This window comes from Pelodiscus sinensis, chromosome 4 (genome assembly GCF_049634645.1).
Source record: "Pelodiscus sinensis isolate JC-2024 chromosome 4, ASM4963464v1, whole genome shotgun sequence".
Classification (NCBI taxonomy): Eukaryota; Metazoa; Chordata; order Testudines; family Trionychidae; genus Pelodiscus; species Pelodiscus sinensis.
The window spans coordinates 87751798-87775058 of NC_134714.1; the positions used below are offsets into that span (position 1 = coordinate 87751798).

The 23261-nt window shown below is 38.5% G+C and overlaps 1 protein-coding gene across 12 annotated transcripts in view; it reads left to right on the top strand.

The window, feature by feature from the left end:
- SHANK2 (SH3 and multiple ankyrin repeat domains 2) overlaps window positions 1-23261 on the top strand; it is a 690873-nt gene that overhangs the window by 454499 nt on the left and 213113 nt on the right. For all 12 annotated transcript variants that reach the window (XM_075927697.1, XM_075927699.1, XM_075927698.1 and 9 more), the window contains 2 exons: window positions 12882-12964; window positions 14552-14676. In XM_075927697.1, the coding sequence (XP_075783812.1) occupies window positions 12882-12964; window positions 14552-14676 (208 nt within the window). The remainder of the gene's footprint in view (window positions 1-12881; window positions 12965-14551; window positions 14677-23261) is intronic.

Consider the following 23261-nt stretch of genomic DNA (forward strand, 5'->3'; position numbering starts at 1 on the left):
GGGCAGGATTGGATGAGGTGTGCAAAAATAAAATTTGGATGCCAGGTCAGTCTAGTTAATAGAACACTGGACTGGACTCAGGAGACCTGTGTTCAATTAATAGCTTTGCTGTGTGTTGTTGAAGTCATTTATCTCCCTGGGCCTCATTTACACTGTAAAATAAGAATAATTATACTGCCCTCCTTTGTAAAAGTGCTTTGAAATCTACTGATGCTATGAGATCTAGGTATCAATAATAATCCTTATTTTAGTGTATTAAGATTCAGTAGCAATTCCTCTTTTTTTTCCAAGACTTAATGGCAAGAGCAGTAGGGACTATGAAGGCAGCTGTTTTTAGGTAGGTAGAAATACCAACATCTGAAGATGACCAGTAAATGCCCTAGTCTGTTTAAACCATCTGGTCCCCACATTCTATACTTTTGGAATCATCATCTTTGCTCAAGAGTTATCGTGAAAACAATGCTGGAGTGGATCGCTCAAATAACTGATTACGTTTCTAGCAGTAGGTTACTTTACAAACAAAGATCGGAGTGAGTAGTAGCTAGAAGTTGTAACTGTCTGACATTTTGCATGAGATGTACAAAATAAATGGAAGGATTCTGTCTCGTCTTCACTAGATCGGGATTTGATAATAAAAACATCACATTAGGTACTACTAGACATCCCTGTATTCTTCACCCCTAGTTTGTAGCTGTATTTCATGTATGGCACTAGAATTCCTGTTGATAACATTTGAAAAAAAAATAGAGCAATATATCTGTTCAAACTCTGAGGAATTGATCCTAGAGCCCTGAGAGTAACAAGTATATTATGCATGTAAGCATCACAGGAATAACTATAGGATTACAAACTCAACATTATTTTCCTCCATTTGCCATATATGGCATATGTGTCACAAAAATAAAATCAGAATTTTTATATGTGATAAATCTTGTAGAAGTTGATGATAGGACATAGTGGGTTTTTTAAAATCTTTTCTTCATTTTCTGTTTTTGTAGACAGAACATTGCATTTCTATACCCTAGGTTAATGAGCTTGGAAACTATGGTAATTTGGGGGAGGAGGAGAGAACCCCAAACTAATGTCCAATTCAACTGACATTCTTCCTCCTTCAACAAGGCAAATCACAAAGGGATAGATTCTTTTCCTATTGATTGCCACCTGTATCAATATTAGCTTAATCCTTTGGATGGTCTGGCTGGCTGTTCAGTGTGTATTGTCATTGGTGTTCTTATCATCCCACAACAACTTTTGGTGACCATCTGATTGTCAGCTGTGTAGCAGTAGCGTTTGGAAAATGCACTTTGTAATTCCCTGTATCCAAAAAAAAAAAAAAAAAATGTTGACAATGGATAAGAGCTGGTGGAGTCAGTTGCTGGGATTGTGTAAGAATCTCCACATTTCTGATCTTGTCCTGCCACTTCATACAGAAGAGTTAACACAGACTGTGTGAATCAAAAATGTCAGTCATCCATTCTTTAGTGTTCCACAGTGCCCACATTTCACTGTGATACGATTAAGTTGCTATTACTGTGGTTCTTTAGATTCACAGCTTCATAGGAAACTTGATGTAATGACTTCTTCTGAGACACCACTGAAGGGCCCATAATGTGATGGCAGCTACTATGAAACTATCTATATCTTTGAATATATTTAAGCATTGTGTCTCTCAAATACATTTCGTAACTGTTTTTTTTTTGTCAGCACCAACTATCTGAGAGTTGACATCTGCTTGATATTGTGTCTGGGCAGGTAAATACAATACTCTGTTGGATGTAATCTAGAGGTGGAGGCTGCCTGATGGTAATAAGTAGGGCTGGCCAGTTGGCTTTCTTTTTCTGAATTGATAACCAAACCAGTGCATGCCAGTATTTGTCTGGTAAGGTGCCATAATCTACAGTAAGTTACCAAACTAAACCAATGTCACTGGTGTATTTGAGGTCCAAGTAAAATGGTATTCAGCTCAGTGCTACCAGCAAATGTCTTTTCAAGATTATCCGTCAGTCAGTTAATGCTGATACTACTAGACAATGATGATGACACATCCTTTTGAACTCCTATGGAAATAGGAAAATATATCTACCTTTAATTCAAACATCACTTTTTTGTTTCAGGAGAAGGCTCTTTTATCAATAATACTATTTCCCCAGGAACACTGTATCGCCTGATCAGATCCCACAAGTTTGCTTGAGGTACTGAAACAAAGGCCTGATGAAAACCTACTTAAAAAGTATTAGGCACAGCTTATTACATTCAGCCATCTTCTCAAAAAAGCTGACTCAAGGTAAAAATGTGGTTAGTAGCGGAATGGTGTCACACTAAAGCTGCAGTCACTATCCTGGCCTTTGCCTACGTTATCTTGAATCAGTGATGCATTTTTTTGAAAAGTCTTTCCCCCCCGAGACTGACCACAGTGCAATACATTTATAGTTGCTACATTCAACTATATGGTGCATTTTCAACGGACAGAATAATGCCCTTCCAGGTAGGATGCTAGTGCACCAGATGCCCAGGTAGGATGCTAGTGCACCAGATGGTCTAGCAGAGCCTATGCAACTATGATACCATTGTTTTTAGAAATTTAGGAGTATCATTATAGACTCTTGGTGCTTTCCCAGATTTCAACTTATGGATAACAAACAAGATCTCTTCTTGCTTGAAGCAAGGTGGCTCTACCAGAGCTTCCCCTTCTGCTACAAGTATAAGGACGACAGTAGGCAGAAGACAGTTGAGAAATATCTAAAAACAACTTCCCGTTGATGCAAATGATCTTGCAGTCTGGCTAATGCCACCATCCCTATTCTTTATTGGGGAAAAAATGGTGCCACCTTCCTCCACCATCAGTACAAAGTTGACTGGAGGCTGCAGAAACTGACCCAGGTAATTGCCTGTTCTAAACTGGCTCCCTGTGTTGACCACCAATATTCCTTATTTTTCTTGCACATTGACATTCCAGTGTTGAACTCATTTAGCTACTCGTTTTGCTTTTGACACGTGTTCAAATTGCAGTGATCAATGGATGATATTTGTAGGGCAGCTGGTTCAGTACCATGCTGGCAGTGATCAGCACTGAGGCTTTGAAACAATTCCTCTTCACATCAGATGAGAAAAGAAGTGAGATTGCAGTCTCTAAATCTTCAGTGGATTTGAGCAGTTCAGAATGGGAAGCCATTTGATGGTTCATTTCTAATACAAGTTTGATTAGATTGGACAAATTTAGGTGCATTAACTGGCTGTCTTTAGAGATCAAGAGTCAGCAGGATCCATGAGCCAGTCAAGATCTGCACATCTACAAACTCGTACATCAAAGACAGTTGTCTGCTGGCTGTTGTTAATAAGAACATGATTACAGGCCTAGTGCAACAACTGCTATACTAAGTCTGTGAACTTCAGGTAAAGAAAAGCAAATCCCTGATCATTACATCATTGACAATTGCAAGTTTGAACAGTCCCTACCCCTTGTTCTTTTGCTCATCACCAAAGTTCCCTACTGTGCTTAACCAATCTGGAAATTCGTTGCCACCCATACATTACACTTGCCTAAAGTCCTGTCTTCTCCTCTTGGGCTTTAATTAACTACCTACAGCTGCTGTTAACAATCTTGTGCCCACTGGCCAATAAGTGAAAATACAATAGCTAGCTCTTACTGGAGCAAACCGTTGAAGCAATCTGAGAAAAGCAACAGTCCTCAACTTTGTTTTTACGGCTTATTGGCCAGCATACTTCAGATAAGGTGAAACTTTAAGCACCAGCTCTTCAAATGGCAACTTTAAGACATTTCAGACAGTGCTTGAATGTTCAAGGTACCAGTTTTACATTTGTCACCAACATAGAGGTTACTGGAATGGCCCTGTCATAAGGCTTCATTGATCATTTTTGTCTCCGTGGCAGGCATAAACTCGAAGCCATTTTGGCTTCAGTGACAATTGACCAGATTGTTGCAAGCATCAGTAAATGTGGATGTACCAACTCCAGGGCATTGTTCTTTTTAAGGTATTACAATTCTGATAATTTATTCCTGTGACACAAATTTGATTAACTCCTTCTGCACACTCTGTCCCTGCCCCAACCATATTACATAAATCTTAGCTTATGATATTGACTACAAGTATGGTTTAGATACAAGTTTACTTGTAGTTACATTTTGTGTCTATGGAAAACAGTGTAATTTATGAGTTAGACTTTGAGTGACAGAAAGATAAACATGAGTGAATCCAAATTTCTCTGTAGAAAACTTGTGGAAAACTATACCTGAGCTATGTCGTCTACAGTATTTTAAAAGATTTTATTAATGAAAATATGTAGCATTTTAAAGAGCAGATCACTTCTTACCACTATGGTGAATTTTCCTTGTATGTTTACTAATCATAAGGCTGGAAAAAATAGTGAATGCTCCCCTATTCACCAACACATTTAATCATTTATAATAAAATGCAAATCCTTTTTTAATCCCCAGAGTCCAAAAATATCCAAAATCTTCCATTAACCCCTTTTGCTTCTACAAAATTGTGATGTATATTCCTATATGGAAAAAGAGGAGACCTTCTTGGACATCTTATTGTACTACTTAATCTCTCTGCTGTGTCTAGAAACTGTGGTGACTAGCACTGAATATATACTAACATATACTACAGATTTTCTTGTGAGATGGAACTGACTGTGGGCTGATGCAATCAGATAAGAACATTTTACTTTATTTTCGAGTGGACAGCTCTACAGCCAGAATATTGAAGGCTTTTAGACCAATGGGGCTGGAAGATGGGCATGCTGCCATGGGTAAACCTGTGAGCAGCAATCTTAAAGCATTCTGCTGCCTCTCATCACTATCTTAGCTGTCTCTAGCACCCAGCCAGCTGCAGAAGTAACATGTGTGTTCAAGAAACAGCTCAGCTACAGAAACAGCTGTAGTATCTCAGAGAGAAAACCTGTGCACACCCTTGCTGTTCTAATCAGCATGAAGCTTTTTTTGTTTTGGTGGCATGGAAAAGGAAGTCATCAAGGGATGTGCACTTTAAAACATTAATGGAAAGGGGCAGTAAACAAAGAAATTGGAAGCGAGGAAATAGATAAGGGATTTGTATTTGTTTCTCAGTAAAATGAGAGATTCCACTGCAAGAGTCTCAAGTCTGCTAGCCATGCCATGACAAAAGGGATACTGATATAGGAGTGCATCACTCATAGACTTTAATTTTAGAAGGGACCATCATCAAGATCTAATCTGACCTTCCTGCACATTTCAGTCCACATTTCAGTCCACCTCAGAAATAGACCCTTAAACTCTGGATGAATTATTGAAGTTTTCAAATGATTTAAAGACTTCAAGTTAGAGAATTCACTATTTACACTAGTTTAAAAGTGGAACATACCTGTGCCCCTTGCTACAGAGGAAGGTGAAAAATCTCCATGGACTCTGCCATTGTGACCGAGGCAGTGGATTTTCTTCCCCTTTGTGCCTGATGTCTCCTACGACTGCGTTAGCTTTTTTTCCTGGACAAATCACATAAGTGGCTCAGTTGCCTTGTGATCACCCTACACACTGTGGTCTTTCTCTTCCTCTGTTGCTTCCAACTGATAAGTCCCCAGGTCATAGCAAAAACTCTTAATTCCTAAATGCCTAAATTTGCACTATTAAATTTCATCCCATTTCTATTATTCAACTTTACAAGGTCACTGAGAGTTCATTGTACTCTGCAAGCACCTGGCTGGCTCAAATCCAATGGCTGGCTGTAAATATATAATCTCCATTATCTTTTCTTTTAACATTAAGGTCCCTTTCTAGCTTTATTTATCACTCTTAAGTCTAGATGACTGTCAGGCTGTGTCCAGACTCAGGGTTTTTTTCGGGAAAAGTAGCCTTTTTCCGAAAAAACTTCCCCTGCGTCCAGACTCAAGCCGCGTTCTTTCGAAATTAAATCGAAAGAACGCGGCTTTTCTTTCGATGGCAGTAAACCTCATTTCACGAGGAAGAACGCCTTCTTTCGAAAGTTCCTCTTTCGAAAGAAGGCGTTCTTCAATGTAAATAGGGCTTCTTCAAAAGAGAGCATCCAGACTCACTGGATGCTTTCTTTCGAAAAAACAAGACGCTTTTTCGAAAGTTCAACGTGCAGTCTAGACGCTCTCTTTCGAAAGAGCCTCTTTCGAAAGTATCTTTCGAAAGAGCCTCTTTTGAAAGAGGCTTGCAGTCTAGACATAGCCTCAGTGTTTTCCATATTTACTACATATTATTACACTTGGTTGTATTGGGAAGTTTTAGAATTCCGAAGTCAGTTTATATTCTACATCTGGGATGGGCAATAATTTTTGACTGGAGGCCACTTCAGAATTTTTTGAAGCGGCCCCGGGCTGCCCCCAGAGAGAACTGCAAGGTGTTCTGAACAGCTGGCAGTTTCCTCTAGGCACCCATGGCCCTGGTGGTGGGAGGAGACTTTACGTGCTCCCCACCTGCAGGCCAATAAAGGCCTGGGGGCAGGGGAGCACACTACATCTGCCCCCACCCTGCAAGGGAGCACTGCGCTTAGTCACCCTACTGCTGAGCAGCAGAGCGGGAGAAGATTTTGCGCATTTCCTCAGGCCAATCAGGGCCTGGGGAGAGGGGAGCATGCAAAGTCTCCTCCTGCCCTGCCCCCGTCTTGCAAGGAGCATGCGGTGCTTCTAAGCCTCACATTCCTTGCAGGGTGGAGCCTGGGTGGGAGGAAACTTTATGTGCTTTCCCTGCCCCCAAGACCTAATTAGCCAGGGGTGGGGGAAAGTGTAAAGTTTCTCGCTTCCTGCCCTCTGGTGTGGCGCTTAAAGTCAACCATCAGGGTTGAATCCTAAGCACTGTGTGCTACCCTCTCCCTAGGTTCTGATTGGCCTGGGAGCAAGGGTGTGGCAGGACCTTAGTGGGCCAGATCAACCTGCTTGGCAGCAGGCCAGATCCAGCCTTTTTGCCCACCCCTGTTCTACATTCTTGATTACACTCTTTCTCATCCATCAATGAAAATAGTTGATAATGGGAAACTAGTTTAGGAAGCTTCCCTTACATCTTGGGGGATGGATCTTCAAATTAATTTTTGACAGCCTCAGATAAAATAGATTCTTCTCGATCAAAGTCCCACACTAAACACACAACAAACCTTGAGACTTTTTGTAATGGGTTCATGAAAGGATTCTTTGTAAAACATCTCAAACTTAATTGAATTATTTTACGTAAAAACTAAATGTATATGGAGGGATCATTAGGTCACTCCCCACCTTCATATTGCAGAATCTGAACACACATTATTGGTTTTGTTTTTTCAATAGTCTCTGATCTCTTTAAGGAAAAGGGGAGAAACTTTAGACTAATGCTGATATTTTCCTTTAATTTCTATTTTGTAAACCTGTGAACTTCACAACTACAGGCACTGCAGACACCAAAGGACAGCTTACTTTAAAAAAATCACTGTTCTCTTTGTCTCATTCTTCTCCTACTTCCCAACTAGTATACCATCAGTTACTGTTACTGGCAAGTTCTTCTGTAAAAGGTGGTAGGGATGTTACTGTAGTATGCGAGGAGGATTTGCAGTCTAGTTTCCTGGATATGCCCTAGCATATTTATCCTGATAAAAGGTTACATTTTCCTTCAATGGCATCATGCCTTGAAAAGTAATATATGCTACATAAAAAAATCTTGCTTTTAACAACCAAAAGTATACCTTCCTTTTCTGTATGAAAAGAAGAGTTTGATATAAGAAAAAATAACCATGCATATATGCTGTAAAATGATAAAATCATGCTTCAGAGAAACAAAAATAATAATGCTAAAATGTATCCAATATTTAAGGTCACTTGGGGAACAGTCTTACCAAGACTATACAGTAGAGATGTTAAAGCATTTCCCAAGCCTCTGTAGTTCTCAGGCCTATCACATAATTAATTGCCAAAATAAATAACGAGAATTTAGTATCAACATATGCTTTAAAGTAAGCATCAGCACATTCAGAGATCCCTGCAAGGGGGGTACTGCAGAGAGACTACTACAAGTTTGAAGATAAGTATTGAAGAAAGACAATATTCTACTTCTATTAGGATTATAAGCATTTTGGGCCAGGGACCATTTGTGTACCTTCCCACTTACCTTGAATAGTGCCAAATGCACTCTTGCCACTTAAAAATAATTTATAGCTGCTCAATGAATTATTCTATCTCTGCATTTTGCTACAGTGAATTGCACAGCTGGATGATCAATGGCCAGGGAAATTCAAGCAATCAAATGTAGTCTCTTCATTAATCTTGACAATCTTAATTACTAGAATCAGCCTCTCGTTCCTGAGCTCATTACAGTAAGGGAGATACCTATAAATAGTAAGTCAGATTGACCTATCCCAGCAGTGGCAGAACCTGTATTTCACTGGAATTTCATTGTATCTTGCAATAAAATAGTCTGTAGGAATTGCCTCAAATCTCTATCATATCAGTGAGATTCCTTCCATTCCTCAAGCAGTATTAGAACAAAATGTAGCTGCCTACATGGGTTGTTAAAAAGAATGAAAACTGGGAATCGACACAGAGAACTCCTGTGGGATAGATGAAAGCTAATTTTTTTTCTACCTAGAGAGAGATTAGATGTGCATAAAGCAGCTACTTGCATTTCTCTCTTGCTCTGGGCAAAACACCTACCCTCCCTGTATCCATGTCCCAGTCTGCAAAATTGAGGATAGTTGCATGCCTCACAACATGGTTCAGGTTTAAAAGGAGTTGCATACATGTAAAGGAATATGCTTTATATTAGAAATTTTTTTTTCCTGCATGGGTATGGTGGTTTTCTTTTCTTAAACTCAACAAACACCAACAAATTTAGAATTGGAACTTTTTTCTGCCAGATGATGATAGCTCAAAATTACAGGCTGAATACTGTTGTGAAGTAAAGAGACCTAGGCTAAACCTGTCTTATAAATGGCTAATTTGGAGAAAATATGCGCTCTATCTATCTATCTATCTATCTATCTATCTATCTATCTATCTATCTATCTATCTATCTATATCTATATAAAAAATCAATGGTCACACACTACTGCAGGTGGTTTGACCATATTTCATATATGGTATGTGTCAGATTTAACCAGCACAGTAGTAAGGTAACCAAAGCCCAACATCAGTAATAGATTATTTAGTACTATTGACCTAAAAGCCATAATTTGATGATGGAGAAAAAACTGATATTGCCCTGTCAACTCCTTTATTAAATGCCTCTTACATAATTTCAGTTGAATTCGCTTGTGTTTTACCTTCTGGAGTTTGGCGTTTAGTCGTCGTCATAGCAGGGACCACTCAGTCTCATGTGGAGCCATATGATGCACTCAAACAGCCTGTATAAAATGTTCCTTTTGTCTGTTGGACACTAGCCCTCTGAAATGGGCCTAAAGCACCATGGGTGAGCACCATGGGTAGTTAAAGTCTTGTATGAATACCCTGTAGCTAAGTATTCACACCACCTTCAAGATTGAGCAAGTGCTGCCAAGGCTGCTTGATCCACGATAACGTGACCTAGCTATGTGATGGGCACAGTTCATTCTGCTAGACCTATGTGGACTGTGAGCAAGCTTCCACATGTCTTGACTTGTATAAATTAAATGCATTCAGCATAATAGCTGAAAGAAGCCCATCAGGACAAAATAAACAAAGGAAAGTATATTGGAAACAGTTTAGGCTTAGACATATTGTCATCTTAGAGGAAAAAATGAGTTCATTGCTTATTGATAGCTTCCCTTGCCTGTTCTGCTACAGCGATTGGATTCCTGGCTCTGCAGCAGCAAAAACATCAATTTATTCCTATTCTTTCCCCCTTTTAACTTCTGTTCTGAGACACTAGTTGACAGCCATAAGTTTGAGGCAAGTCCCACTTTCCTACAAGGGATGAGGAGGGAATGATCACAGATTCACTTTCTCAATTTTTTTTTCTCTGCATGGATATTCTTAAAATGTAACAGCATGATTTACAATACTGTAAAAAAGCTATAAAAGCCACTATCTTAATGTTGTTTATTACAACAATCTATAACCACTTGGGTTGCTTAGCCTTGAATCATCTCTTTAGAATTACAGATGTAAAATCACATTTAATTGGTTAACTCTTAATGTTTAACTAGTTAACTGATTAGAGGGAGAGCTGGCTGGGGAGGGGAAGCTGGAGCATGCTCCCTCTCCCCTCCCAGCTATAGGTCAGAGCAACCCCTGCATGCAGCATGCCCAGGCCCACCATGGACAAGGGCTGCTTCAGCGAGGCTGGCATGCCCCAGTCTGTGGTGTGCCTTGTGGGGCTGGAGCATGGTCCAGCCCGCAGTAGGAGGCAAGCTGCTCCAGCCCTCACTGGTTAACCAAACTGTTAAGGGTGATGCTAACCTGCTAACCTTTCACATCCCTAAAGTGTGTAAACTATTTATGCTAAACAACCTGTTCCACCTTGTGTTTTGCAAGGACACTGAGTATCTTTCCCAGAATGGAAGAAGAGCTCTGTATATTTCAGAAGTTTCTCTTTGACCAGTAGAAGTTAATCCAGTAAAAGGTGTTAACTTCACCTGCCTTGTCTGTCTTCTGTGCTGGAACCAACACAGCCACGCCAGCACTGCAAAACAGCATTACCGCTGGTTTAGGAATTTCAGCTAGTTGCTTTGGCACTGGAATGTTGATAGTGAAATCCAAAATGGCGAAAGTGAGGGTGCTAAATTTTGCATGTCTCATCTGATACTTAACTTCATCATCTTTCTACCTATTGCCAGCAGATCTAGAGAAGTGATTATTTCCCTTTATTTGGCTCTGGTGAGGCCACATCTGGAGTCTTGTGTCCAGTGCTGGGCTCCCCACAAGGTCCAGTGGAGGGCAATCAAAATGATTAGGGGGCTGAAGCACATGACCTACGAGGAGAGGCTGAGGGATTTGGATTTGTTTAGTCTGCAGAAGAGAAGAGTGAGGGGGGATTTGATAGCAGCCTTCAACTTCCTGAAGGGAGATTCCAAAGAGGATGGAGAAAGGCTGTTCTCAGTAGTGACAGATGGCAGAACAAGGAGCAATGGTCTCAAGTTACAGTGGGGGAGGTCTAGGTTAGCTATTAAGAAAAACTATTTCACTAGGAGGGTGGTGAAGCACTGGAATGGGTTACCTAGGGAGGTGGTGGAATCTCCGTCCCTAGAGGTTTTTAAGCCTTGGCTTCACAAAGCCCTGGCTGGGTTGATTTAATTGGGATTGGTCCTGCCTTGGGCCGGGGGCTGAACTTGATGACCTCCTGAGGTCTCTTCCAGCTTTATGATTCTATATCTGAAGTGCCTGTAAAATGGACTTCTGTAAGGTGAAGCTGAGTTATAAGAAATGGTCTTTAAAATATGAATGTGCTAGAGGAAGGTGTCCATTAGTTTTCTTTTGAGGGAGGGGTAAGTGTGATGACACAATCATAGCTCTCTGTTCAGAGCATTTTTCCTTTATCATAATTCCTTCTTCTCTGGGATCTTTTTATAATTGTACTGAAACAGTTTGAATACCTTGCAATAGTGAATGTTTCCCTCCCCTCTGCAACAGAAGCCTTAGTGACTGAATTCTATAGGTGAGCAGTAGCAGCCAATTGTGCTGTTTCAAGGCTCCCTCAAGCATCTCCTTATGAAGTTGATCTGCATGTGTGTAATACTGAGAATTGAATTTCACTCCTAACTTGTATTTATGTCCATCTTTACTAGTACTGTAGTTTTAAGCCACTGCACCACTATATTTTGTAGTACATTTTGTTTGTGGCTAGTAATTTAACCTCTAACCTTGTCCTTATTTGGAAAATGCCATGCAAGTTTTAATGGGCTGGCAGTATTTCTGTCTTTGATAGCTGTGCTTAAATTTGTTTAATTCTTATCATATATTCACTTATTAACCTAATTCTAATTACCCTATACTGATGAAAGAAAGGTGAGAAAGTTCAAGCCACTTAAATCTTTATTGCTGGACTTTAAAATATATAAGTATCCAAGTTAAGCCTGTGGTTAATTGCTTATTTTGCAAAACTGCATTTTCTTTACCCAGTGTCTACTTTTTTCTTTGATGTGAACAAGAATCATAAAGTTACATTTTCTTTAGGTCAATACTGGGCGCTTTTTGCTATTGCCTTGTTGTATAGCATTTCTCTGTTTTGCAGGGAATATGAAATATTTTTTAAAAATTTTGTTTTCATGACTGCACTTGCCTTGTTACTATTTCAGTTATGCAGATTCTTGATGCTGTGGAGATTTGTGCTTGATGACGCCAAGGCAGCTGCACGTTGTTAGCATTGTAGGTTGTCAGATGATCATGTGGGATTCTTGCAGCATGCAACATTCAATAGGATTGAAAAAGGGCTTTTGATGCAAGGCATAGCTTTCCGACTATATTTGTGCCTTTTTAGCTAGCTAATATAGAAAACAGATTTAATTTAAATTTTAGAATGCTGCCTCATTTTTCTTCTGGTTGGTTTCATTTTGGCTTCACTAGAAGATGCATCTGGTACATCCATGATTGAGGAGTTTATTAATGATATTGTCATTCAGCTCACTTACTTTCTTTTCTTTTAGAATCCTAGCTAACCCACAGATGACATGATCACACATTCGTTCAGTCATTCATACAGAATACAAACCACCATGCATGATTTCTTCCTCTTTCTCCCCTCTCTCTGCCTTTTCATTCCTTTTTAAGTTGCATTGTCATGTTCTCTTTTACCACTAAGCTTTGTCTTTTGTCTTCCCCTTCCATTGTTAGCTGTATTTTTTTCCCTCATGCTTGGTTACTGCAATATTATTTGATTAACTGGCTGTGATGATGATGAACCTGCACACTGGAGGAGCAGCTACTACAGTGGTGATGAAGGGATGTAATAATGGTCGCTATCCTCGGAATTCTCTCTACAGTGACTGCATTATAGAAGAAAAGGCAGTGGTCCTGCAGAAAAAAGACAATGAAGGATTTGGATTTGTGCTCAGAGGGGCAAAAGGTATGCATTTTTCTGTGTGTCTGTGTGTAAATATATACAATATATACATTCACATCTCCAAATAAGCAGGAATTATTCTTGGTGCACTTGGTTGCTAGACAACAGTGTTTGCTGTATGCTGTGCTACTCAGATGTATTTTAGTGCTTTCTGTTTGAGCAGTTTAGGTTTTGTGCAGAGCTCTTTCATATATATTCTTCCTTGGGGGAGAAAGTTTGTTTTATTTTTATTTCCAGGGTAGTTTCAACATTTTTGCCATATACTTGTCCATCTAAGCCAAACTACAGGCATCTTGTTTCAGAGGAAAAAATTCTTACCCTGTGTATTTCAAATGTCAGTCTGTTTAAATTATATTTATGAATAGCAAATAAAAAGGCAGGTTAGGGTTTTGCTTAAAATAGGTGTGGATCTTGCGCAAGGTGACATGAATACAATTTTAGTATGGAAAAATGATCTTTATTACATCTTCAGAAGCTGCACGTATGTTGCATGGCCTGTAGTGTGTTCTAAGAACTGGTTTTTTTTCATATGTTAAAATATGTTAACCTTTTTCTTAGACAATAATCTACTTTTAGAGGATTTTTAAGAGTGAAGCCTCACATTTAGTGCTCTGCTTCTCAACTTAAGCTTTAGTGTCAGTACATTTTACTCCCTTTATGTTTTAAAAATGTATTGATGGTATGTTCCATCTCTTCCTCCCCCTCAGTTTTTCTGTGGGTTCTCCCTTGCCCTGCTCCAACTAAAGGGTTGCCCATGTGTGGTCATGAAGGATATTCCATACCCTCATTCTGGGGATATCATATTTTTTTCTTCCCTCACTACGATTGTTGTTTTTAATCATTGTGAATGCACTTGTTCTGTCATCCTGGTTAAATGCATGTGAAGGGGGACTCCCAGGAAAGCCAGTTGTTTTACCACTTTGTTGATTAACTACCATGAGTTGTCTATGGAGCAAATAGAGGTTACATCTCTGTGTAAGCCCAAGCATTTCTGAGTCACACTTATATGCTCTCACATTCAGGGATCAGAACTCCTCAGGATTATTAAGGGCTTTAGATCTTTTACCTAAATCTTTGATACAGGGCTGCTACCAGGCCTGCTGTGTCTTCTCTTGCATAGAAACTGATATCTCTTCTGCTCACGTTTTGAGATTCATATGAATATAAAGAATAACTTAGCTTGATTTTATATTTTCATTTAATGTTGGCAAAAACTTGTCCTTCCAGCTATAGATCATGAAACCATATTAACTCTTTCAGAGAATGAGATGGGCATTTTAATAGACACTATCTTTCCAAAAGGCTTTGACATTCACTAACAAAACTGAACTATTACACTTTTTTATTCCTTTATGTGGGTGATCAGTAAAGGGGAATGCACTCAGAAATCGAGAAATGTAGCGAACCAAGGCCAAGGGATTACCTGTATCTAGATTATCTGAGGCAGAGCCTAATTTACTTTTACCACCAAGTACATTTTTGGCCTTACATAATTCATAATGAGAGTCTCTTTCAGTACAATTGTGTGCAAATATTGTTTTTATTTACATTTTAACATGGTTTTAACATTAATATGGTTTACTTTCAAAGCTGATACACCTATTGAAGAATTCACCCCAACTCCAGCCTTTCCTGCTTTGCAGTACCTGGAATCTGTAGACGAAGGGGGAGTAGCATGGCAAGCTGGCTTGAGAACTGGAGACTTCCTGATTGAGGTAGGAAAACATGGAATTTGATTGTGTGTTCTGGTGGGAGAAATTTTGTATTTTATTTTGAAACACTTATTTTGAACTGAAAAGTATGCTTATGGTCAATAGTGCACGGGATGTTGCTGATATAATATTAACCTTGGTATTCTGATTTCATTCAACATTTAGGAAAGGAACACAAACATTCAGATGTTTGTGGTATAGATTTTCATTTTAATTTCAAAATATAGCATGTGAGAAACTCCTGGAGGCTGGTTCTGGTTTTGATTTTGACTACTAATAGTATAACTTTTAAAAAAATGTATTTTGAAGGGTCACTAAACTTAATTACTATAGCATTTATATAAAACCCCTTTTGAAGTTTATTCCTCACTGTTACAGGATTAGATGAAAGGATTTCAATAGAATGGTATAAATTATTGGTGACAATATTCTAAATAAAAATTAAATTATAGAAAATAGTATTGTATTGGTGTCTGAACTGATACTGTATAAAAGGTAGACTACGTTATATCCTTTAAATGCATGCACAAAAAAGCCTGCAAGAAAGATTTTATATTTGGCAGATGTAGCTAGACAGAGGATTGTTAAAAACCAGTAGCAAGAAGTGCTGAGGTGTAAGTTCTCATGTTGTTGGGTGTGGGTGGTTGGGGTGTGTGGTTTGTTTGTTTGTTTATTTATTTATTTTTTTTGTGGAGGTGTGGGGGTTAACTGATGTATTGCTGTGACAGACATGATAGTTTGGAGGATGCTTCCATAACAACTTGTTTTATAGTCACCACAGTTGATGTTCTGTTTCCAGATGTTTTGCAACATGAATCTACAAACAAAATAATTCTGTTCACAGAGTATATGTACATGTGTTAGTTTGTATGAGAAAAAACTGATGTTTCATATGCTGACTTATTTTTCTTCCTCCCCTCAAAGGTGCTTTTGTATTTGTTGAACTTTTAAGCTGGAATACAAAACAAATTCTGCATAGATGAGATACGGGGTTCTATTCTATGTTAAATGTAAAGGCAATTTAGGTTGGTAACTTGCATGGCCATGCAGTGAGTATATACACAAGAACTCCCTGTGTATTCGTGAAAGAATAAACTATAGATTTTTCAAGATTAACAAGAAATTTAAATGCTCCTCTGAGTTGAATGCTTAAACATGCAAAGATATTTTAAAAATGGGAATTACTGGTCTGATTGGACTTTTAGCTAGTTTGTTTTCAAGGTTCTGTTCTGGTAGTACTAGGTATTTGGAAGATAATTTACTATTTAGTGCTTTTCTGAAGATGTGTAGAAGTATCAGTTCTGTCTTTAGGTGGTTAATTTACACGGGCTATTCACAGGAAGCTTTGATAGATCATGAACAATGGCTAACTCCCTAAAAGGAAGATAACAGGTTGACAAAATGACTTTTAAGAATTGCTTAGGAGATTCTGAAGAGGTGTAGGGCAATTAATACTGTAGAAGGCCATAACTTGGTTTCTGAACAAGCTTCATAATGAGTTGAATCAACTTCTAGATCCAATTTTAGTAAAGCATTTAAAATATGCATTTAAATGTTGCCCTCCAGAGGAAGGATGTAATGAATCAGGGCCTTAATCCATACTTCAGTGCAGTGAAGTTTGTAGCCTGTTCTGAAAGATGTAGTGGTAATGTGTAAAACCTAATCTAGTTGCATAAATAACCTGACCATTTGAGCTGCTACTTCAATTGCAAAAGAATTACAGCTTTTAGTTTGATCAAAGTGGTCCTCAGAAAAAGAAAATTTAGCTTTTCTGCCATTTTGTCAACTGTGTGAATATTTTCCCATTATATAAACCATACATTAAAGTATTTGTATTAATGCAAAGATGGGGTTTAATGTATGGCAGTTATATGGCTCAATAGTAACAACAAAATGCACCTATAATTTAACATTGGCTTTATTTTTAGAATCTATTTAACAATATTGGAATTACTAAGACTTGAAGTGAACTTCATGTTGCAATGTAAGATGAATATCCTAATAAAGGATAGTATGAACTTAATACTAATTTCCAAGTGACTGACTGACTCTCCCAACAGGTTGCCAATTTGTGGGTGTGGGTGTGGGTGTGGGTGTGGGTGTGGGTGTGGGTGTGGGGGTGGGTGGGTGGGTGGGTGGGTGTAAATAATCCACTAATGTCCTGTAATTTACTTCCTTTAATTGCTTGTTGCCTATTTACATTTTTTTAAAGCCATATAAGACACATTTGACTTGTTCACATGCTAGAAAGCTTGGTTTTTTTGTTTGTTTTTTTTAATAAGACTTCAATTAAGAGCTTGTATTAAATTTACAGTATTGCAACATAGTACTTTTTGCCTTTGTGTGAAAACTTTATAGTTTCATATATGCTCTTCTTTTTATCTTGGTTCTTAAATAGCATTATATTTTTGTGACCGAACCATTAATTAATACACATTAATAAGCACTTGGATAGTCTAGATTTCACATAACTTTTGTTAGTATTGATAGGGAATTTCTTTTCCATTTGACTTCTATAATTAGAAGAACACTGTTTAACTTGTCTTTGGAATTATTTTTTTCATTTTGGTATCTCCATGCATTATTACACTATAGCACCTGCCCCTAAGTGGGAAAAGAATCAGAAAAGAGCAAATTACTAACACAGGAGGGAATCAAATGTTATCTGGATACTTTTCCATGACACTTACAGCTAAGTAAACCTTCTCAGTGATGAAGCTGACTTGATATGTGATGATAATATATATATATAAGCAAATGGATTTTTACAGCATTACACATTATGATTGATTAGATTCTACAAATATTTACTGACATGAAAAAATGCTTGGAGGATTGTAAATCAATATGTTTGCAAGAAAGTATCTTAACAAGCTACTTCTCTGCTCACTTTATCACTGACTTGCTGGGTGACTGCGTCCCTAACCTCTTTACCTTTGTTTCCCCATGTGTAAAGTATGGGTAACATACCACACTTGCTGTATGGGAAGATTTCAGAGTTAAATTTTCTTAATGTATAGTGCTTTGAGATTTTTAGGTGAAAATGCTATGGAAACATAATCTAATATCTAATGTAATTAAATTCATGCTGAGGCCATTTGGAAGCTATTTTCTTGTTATGATGTCTGGCCTCTGTAATAGTTTCTTTTGCTCTCTGTAGCTGTTGTGAAATGGTAATACTCCTTTATATTTGAAACAGCCGTACCACTTTACACATGTACTGTAAAGTGACTCAAATTAACTTATTTTATTGACTGATGATACTTGATTCAAAGATTCTCAGCTACCCTATTTATTTGTATAGGTTCTCTTTTGCTACTGAAATCTTTCGGAACAATGTGTGACAATTGCTCTTTTAGTAATTTCATTTTCTAATAAATATAGACCATTTTACTTGTATATTTCTTTATAAATCTGCATATGCCTCATATTTTTAAATATACCCCCTGAATTGTTACCTAGTAGGGTAGAATTAAAAATAGTTTAACAATGCATGACAACAATCTTGCAAACTATGAAAAGTTATAGCATAGATGAATAAATTTTAAGGTCAGTATGGACCATACTAGTCATAAATCTGACCCCCTTGCTTAGCACAGGCCATTAAATTTCCCTTAAATAAATATATCCTGTTTAAAGTAGAGCATGTTGGTGTGAGAAATATGTCTAATATTTCATCCACAGTCATACTGGCAATGTCGTAATGTATCTACTATAAAAAGGAAGCTACTTCTGGGACATTTTACTAATACAATTTTATGTTTTCCTCTGTTAAATGATGTGCGCACTTTACTGACCCTGGGTAATATCTGGCATTTGCAAGTAGATTGAAATTTTATTATTATTGGAGTATCCATGACTGTTTATAGGCTCACTGGAATTCTAAGTTGCTGACTAACAATCTAATGTTTTATTGTCATAACTAGAAGAAAGGAAATTTCAAGGTTTGATTGAAAGATTTAAAATTAAGCAAATATTTTAGTGCATATTTCCACAATCCTCTTCCCCCCTCTTCCCCCCCCGGTCGTCGACCTCCGCCGTCCCTCCCCCTTCTCTGAATTGATACATCAGGGAGGAGTCTGTATTAGATTGATGGAACAGTGGTTTCTAGACAGATCTTAATAGAAATCGTTTCTCTTCTTAATAATCTAGCTAATACTTAAAAGTGACACATGTAGAGCATTGTGTATCAGATTCTTGCCTTTGTCTTCAGTTGTTCATTGAAGATTTATTTTGTATAGCTTTTATGTTTAGTATGCATGCAATACAATAAAAATAAAATATTTTGCTGTTATATGGCTTTATATAATATAGAATATCCCTTATCTACTCTAGATATATAGAGAAGTAAACAAATCCTTTTGGTCAATCTTTTAAAAACTCTCAGGAGCTGATTTTAGATCCAGAGGTTTAGTAATAGAGATTCTTTTGTTTCTTTTATGGTACATTTAAACTTTTGATGTGTAGAAATTGCATGTGAGACTGTGATATTACACTGATTGGAATAGCAAGCATTTACTGCTGTAGCCTAATGAGTGTAATATAGATCTTCATTTTCTGAAAAATATATAGAAGGCTCATTTTTATATCTGTACTGGAATATCAGATTTGTGTAAATGAGGAAAAATAGTAATTTTATGTACATGCAGATCATATTTACTGTTGTGTGTACTTTAAAAATAGTTTATTTTTAAATAGATCTGTTTACAGACTTAATCCTGCAAATGTACTCTTAGGAAACCTTTCTTCCACAAAAATGGTTGAAATTCACCCTTGTGCACAGGGCCCACACAATATCTTCAATCCCACTTAATCCTTATTTTGAGAATTTAAGTGGTGGGAAAGTCTTGTGCTGCCCCTCTTCACTGAGAGGGGTTTCATTCATTTGTGGGAAGAAGTATAAACCCAGTGTGTGTGGTTTACTGAAGCATACTTGGAGTGACTGACTATTTGCAGGTTTAGACCCTATGTTCTCACTGAGAACTGCATAACATTTGGTTTTAGATATTGAAGCGGCAAGGATCGTTGCAATCATCTACCTTGACACTATGAGTCAAGACTGAAAGAACTGGCTGTGTTTAGTTTAGAAAGGAGAAGACTGAGAAGGGACATGATAGCAGTTTTCAAGTATCTAAAAGAGTGTCACAAGGAGGAGGGAGAAAAATTGGCCTCTGAGGATAGAACAAGAAGCAATGGGCTTAAACTGCAGCAAGGGAGGTTTAGGTTGGATATTAGGAAAAACATTCTAACTGTCAGGGTGGTTAAATATTGGAATAAGTTGCCCAGGGAAGTTGTGGAATCTCTACCTCTGGACATATTTAAGAGCAGGTTAGAGAGACATCTATCAGGGATGGTTTAGATGGCACTTGGTCCTGCCGTGAGGGCAGGGGACTGGACTTGATCTCTCAAGGTCCCTTCCAGTTCTGGTATTCTATGTTATGACAATAGAATTGCTCCTATTTCAAGCCCCCATAACTTCTGTCTAATATAAGGAATAGCTTAAAATGTTAATTTAAAACTAGAGCACCAAAAATTAGGCACCAAGTTTCCATTGAAATTACAGCTGGTCTCCAACTTACAACCACCTCCACTTACGACCATCCGCACTAACGACCAAAGCGGTCATAAATGTGGTCCCTGAGTTACGAACACGATCTATGCTTACGAACAGCTTCAAGTTATGGCCAAGCGTTTGGTTCGTAACTTGGGGACCGGCTGTAGTAAGAGAATCTTTCACTCGGTAGGAGGGTTGTGCCAATGATTAATTATATTTCTTGTTATAATGTTGCCTGTCTTCTGGTCTGAATTTGTTTAACTTCTAGCCAATGGATCTTGTTATGACTTTGTTTGCTAATGTAAAGAGCCTTATGCTATCAGAGATCTTCACCCATGTAGAAATGTACAGATCATAATTCACCTTCTTTAGGATAAATAGAATTCCTATAGTATCTCACTGTAAAACAGATTAGACCTTAAATCATTTGTATAGATTTATTTTTTCTTGAGGCCTTTCCAATTTGTCAATATGCTCTTAGATGTGAAAAAGAGAACTGGACATAGTATTCCAATAACAATCTCTAATATTGTATTCTATAGTAATTTCTCCCTACTTTTATTCCCTACTCCCTTTATTCCCTTGCATATACATCCAAGGCTCATGTGCTGAGTTGGGAGTGGGAGGGGGTTGGGGGTTCTTAACAATCATGCTGCATTGGAAGATTCTGTTCAGCTGGCTGCCCACAAGGACTCCTAAGTCCCTTTCAGTAACATTCCCCTCCAAAAACACAGTCTACCATTATGAAGGTATATTGCGTTTTGCTGCATTAAACCATAAGCTGTTCAAGTAAGTCCAGTTCAGAGGTGATCCGGATCATTGAATTGTATGAACCTACCCTTATAATTTACCTCTCCAACAACTGGGGTTTCATCTGCCAGCTTTACCAAGAAGAAGGTTATATTTTCTTGCATATCATTGATAAAGATACTGATGAGCAGTCCTCTGTGGGACCACTAAAAATGCCCTATCCACTTACAATTTATTTTTTGAAATCTTTTATCAGCCAGTTTTAGTCCATTTTTGTGCTAAAGTCTATTCCTGCATTCAGAATTCAAACTGCTAGATCTTACTAAGGCATATAGTTTTGATTAGTATCTCTCTCCTCTCTCTCTCTCCCCTCCCCCCCTTTGGTTTTGTATTAATTCTCTCTCACTTTTTCTGTTCCTTTTTCTTTTTTCCCTTCCTTTATACTCCTTTGTCGGGCATCCATTATCATTTTCTTGGAACATTAATCTGTGGATTGATTGTAGGCTGTTTTATAGGATGAATAATGCATTTCTATAGAATCTTCTTTAGTATTTTCTTGACTTGTGCTCTGCTCAACACTGTGAAATGGGAAGTGTGTAATCTAGGGAAAAAAGTTTTTAAATGAAAAAATTATAAAGCAAAAAGTTAATATCGACTTGTTTCTGTACTGTCATTTTCTGTGTGCCTTTCACTAAAAGACTCAACGCTGTGTTAAGGCTAACACAATACAGGCAGTCCCTGGGTAACGTACAAGATAGGGACTGTAGGTTTGTTCTTAAGTTGAATTTGTATGTAAGTCGGAACTGGTACATATTGTAGGGGAAACTCTAGCCAAACATTTCTCCAGAGCTCAGTTTTATTCTCCCACACCTCACTTCCCTCAGTTCTTTATTCTCAAGCTGAGGTGTCTGCTGAGAAAAGCCGCTACGCGTCTCCCTGGTCTGCTGGGGGGGCGCTAGCTTCGCATCTCCCTGGTCTGCTGGGGGGAAGCAGCTAGTGCGGGGTTGCCTCACCCCGTTTGTAAGTAGGGATCCGATGTAAGTCGGATCCATGTAACCCGGGGACTGCCTGTACTTCTCAGTAAGTGACATTATTTCCTAAAGTAAAAATGGGACAGCTGGGCCTCACCTGAGCTTAAAGCTTTCCTTGCCCTTTCTTTGGAGGGCTCGCTAGAGCCAACCCCACCATTGTGGAGGTACCATACAACTTTTGCTAAGCAAGCACAAGTCCCCAAGCTCACTGCAGCACACTGCCCGCAGTTGGGCTGAGAACTTGAGCCTTGTATTACCCATTCCCAGCTCCACACACAATGCTGCCCCTAACTGGGGCTGAGCAACCAAGCCCTATCTAGCCAAGACTAACCCTCCTACCATCAAATTCAGTGCTGCCCAGGACTGAGGCTGTTCCCGTCTCATTTGAGCTCTATGCCTTGTGCCATCTGAGGCAAAGCACTTGAGCCCTCTGCTGCCCATAACTGGGGCTGACACTCCCCCAATCTCCAGTCTGTGGTAGATCTCCCCCAGAGATCCACACTGCCCACAGGTGGGCCTGAGCCTCATCCATGAAACCTACATTGAAACTGTTGTTCACCAGAGTCCACTGGATTTGCACAGAAACCTTGCATTAAAAATGGCATCTGATTAAGACCCTTAAGAGAACTGCAATCAAGTTATTGTGTGTGGATATAGTACTTCTACTCCACATTACAGGACCAGATTTACTAGTATGAACAGTTTGCATTCTCAGCAGAATAACTGCAGAGTAACATGATAGATGAGAATGCTAATCAACCCACTGACTATGATCCTAAAGATGAGTAACTAGCTTTGTTGGAACCTAAAAATACATTAATAAAAGAGCTTCCTTACCACAGATGCAAATGAATAGACAAAGAAGGACTTGACTTCCTACAGGATCTGTTTACAACTGAAAGGCAAATAATTCACTGTCCAGAATAACATCCAAGCAACCACTCTGCTTCAGAACAGATGTTAGCTGGAAGTTGGTGTGTTAGGATCAGGACAAGCATTCCTCCTCCATGGGCCAACAAGGGCATCCAGTTTGAATTTTTAGCTCACAGCCATCACCTCTCTCTGGTGAAGATCCTTGGGAGCAGGGTTTATCCAGGATGTACAGTTCCCTAGTAATTCTGTGATATTTCCAGCATGTCAAACTGCCTGAACTGGCCAACATCTGTGCTTCGCTTTCCCTCTACAGACTTATAAAAATTTTAATTGTCACCAAACACAAGGTACCACACAACTTTTGCTAACCAAGCACATAA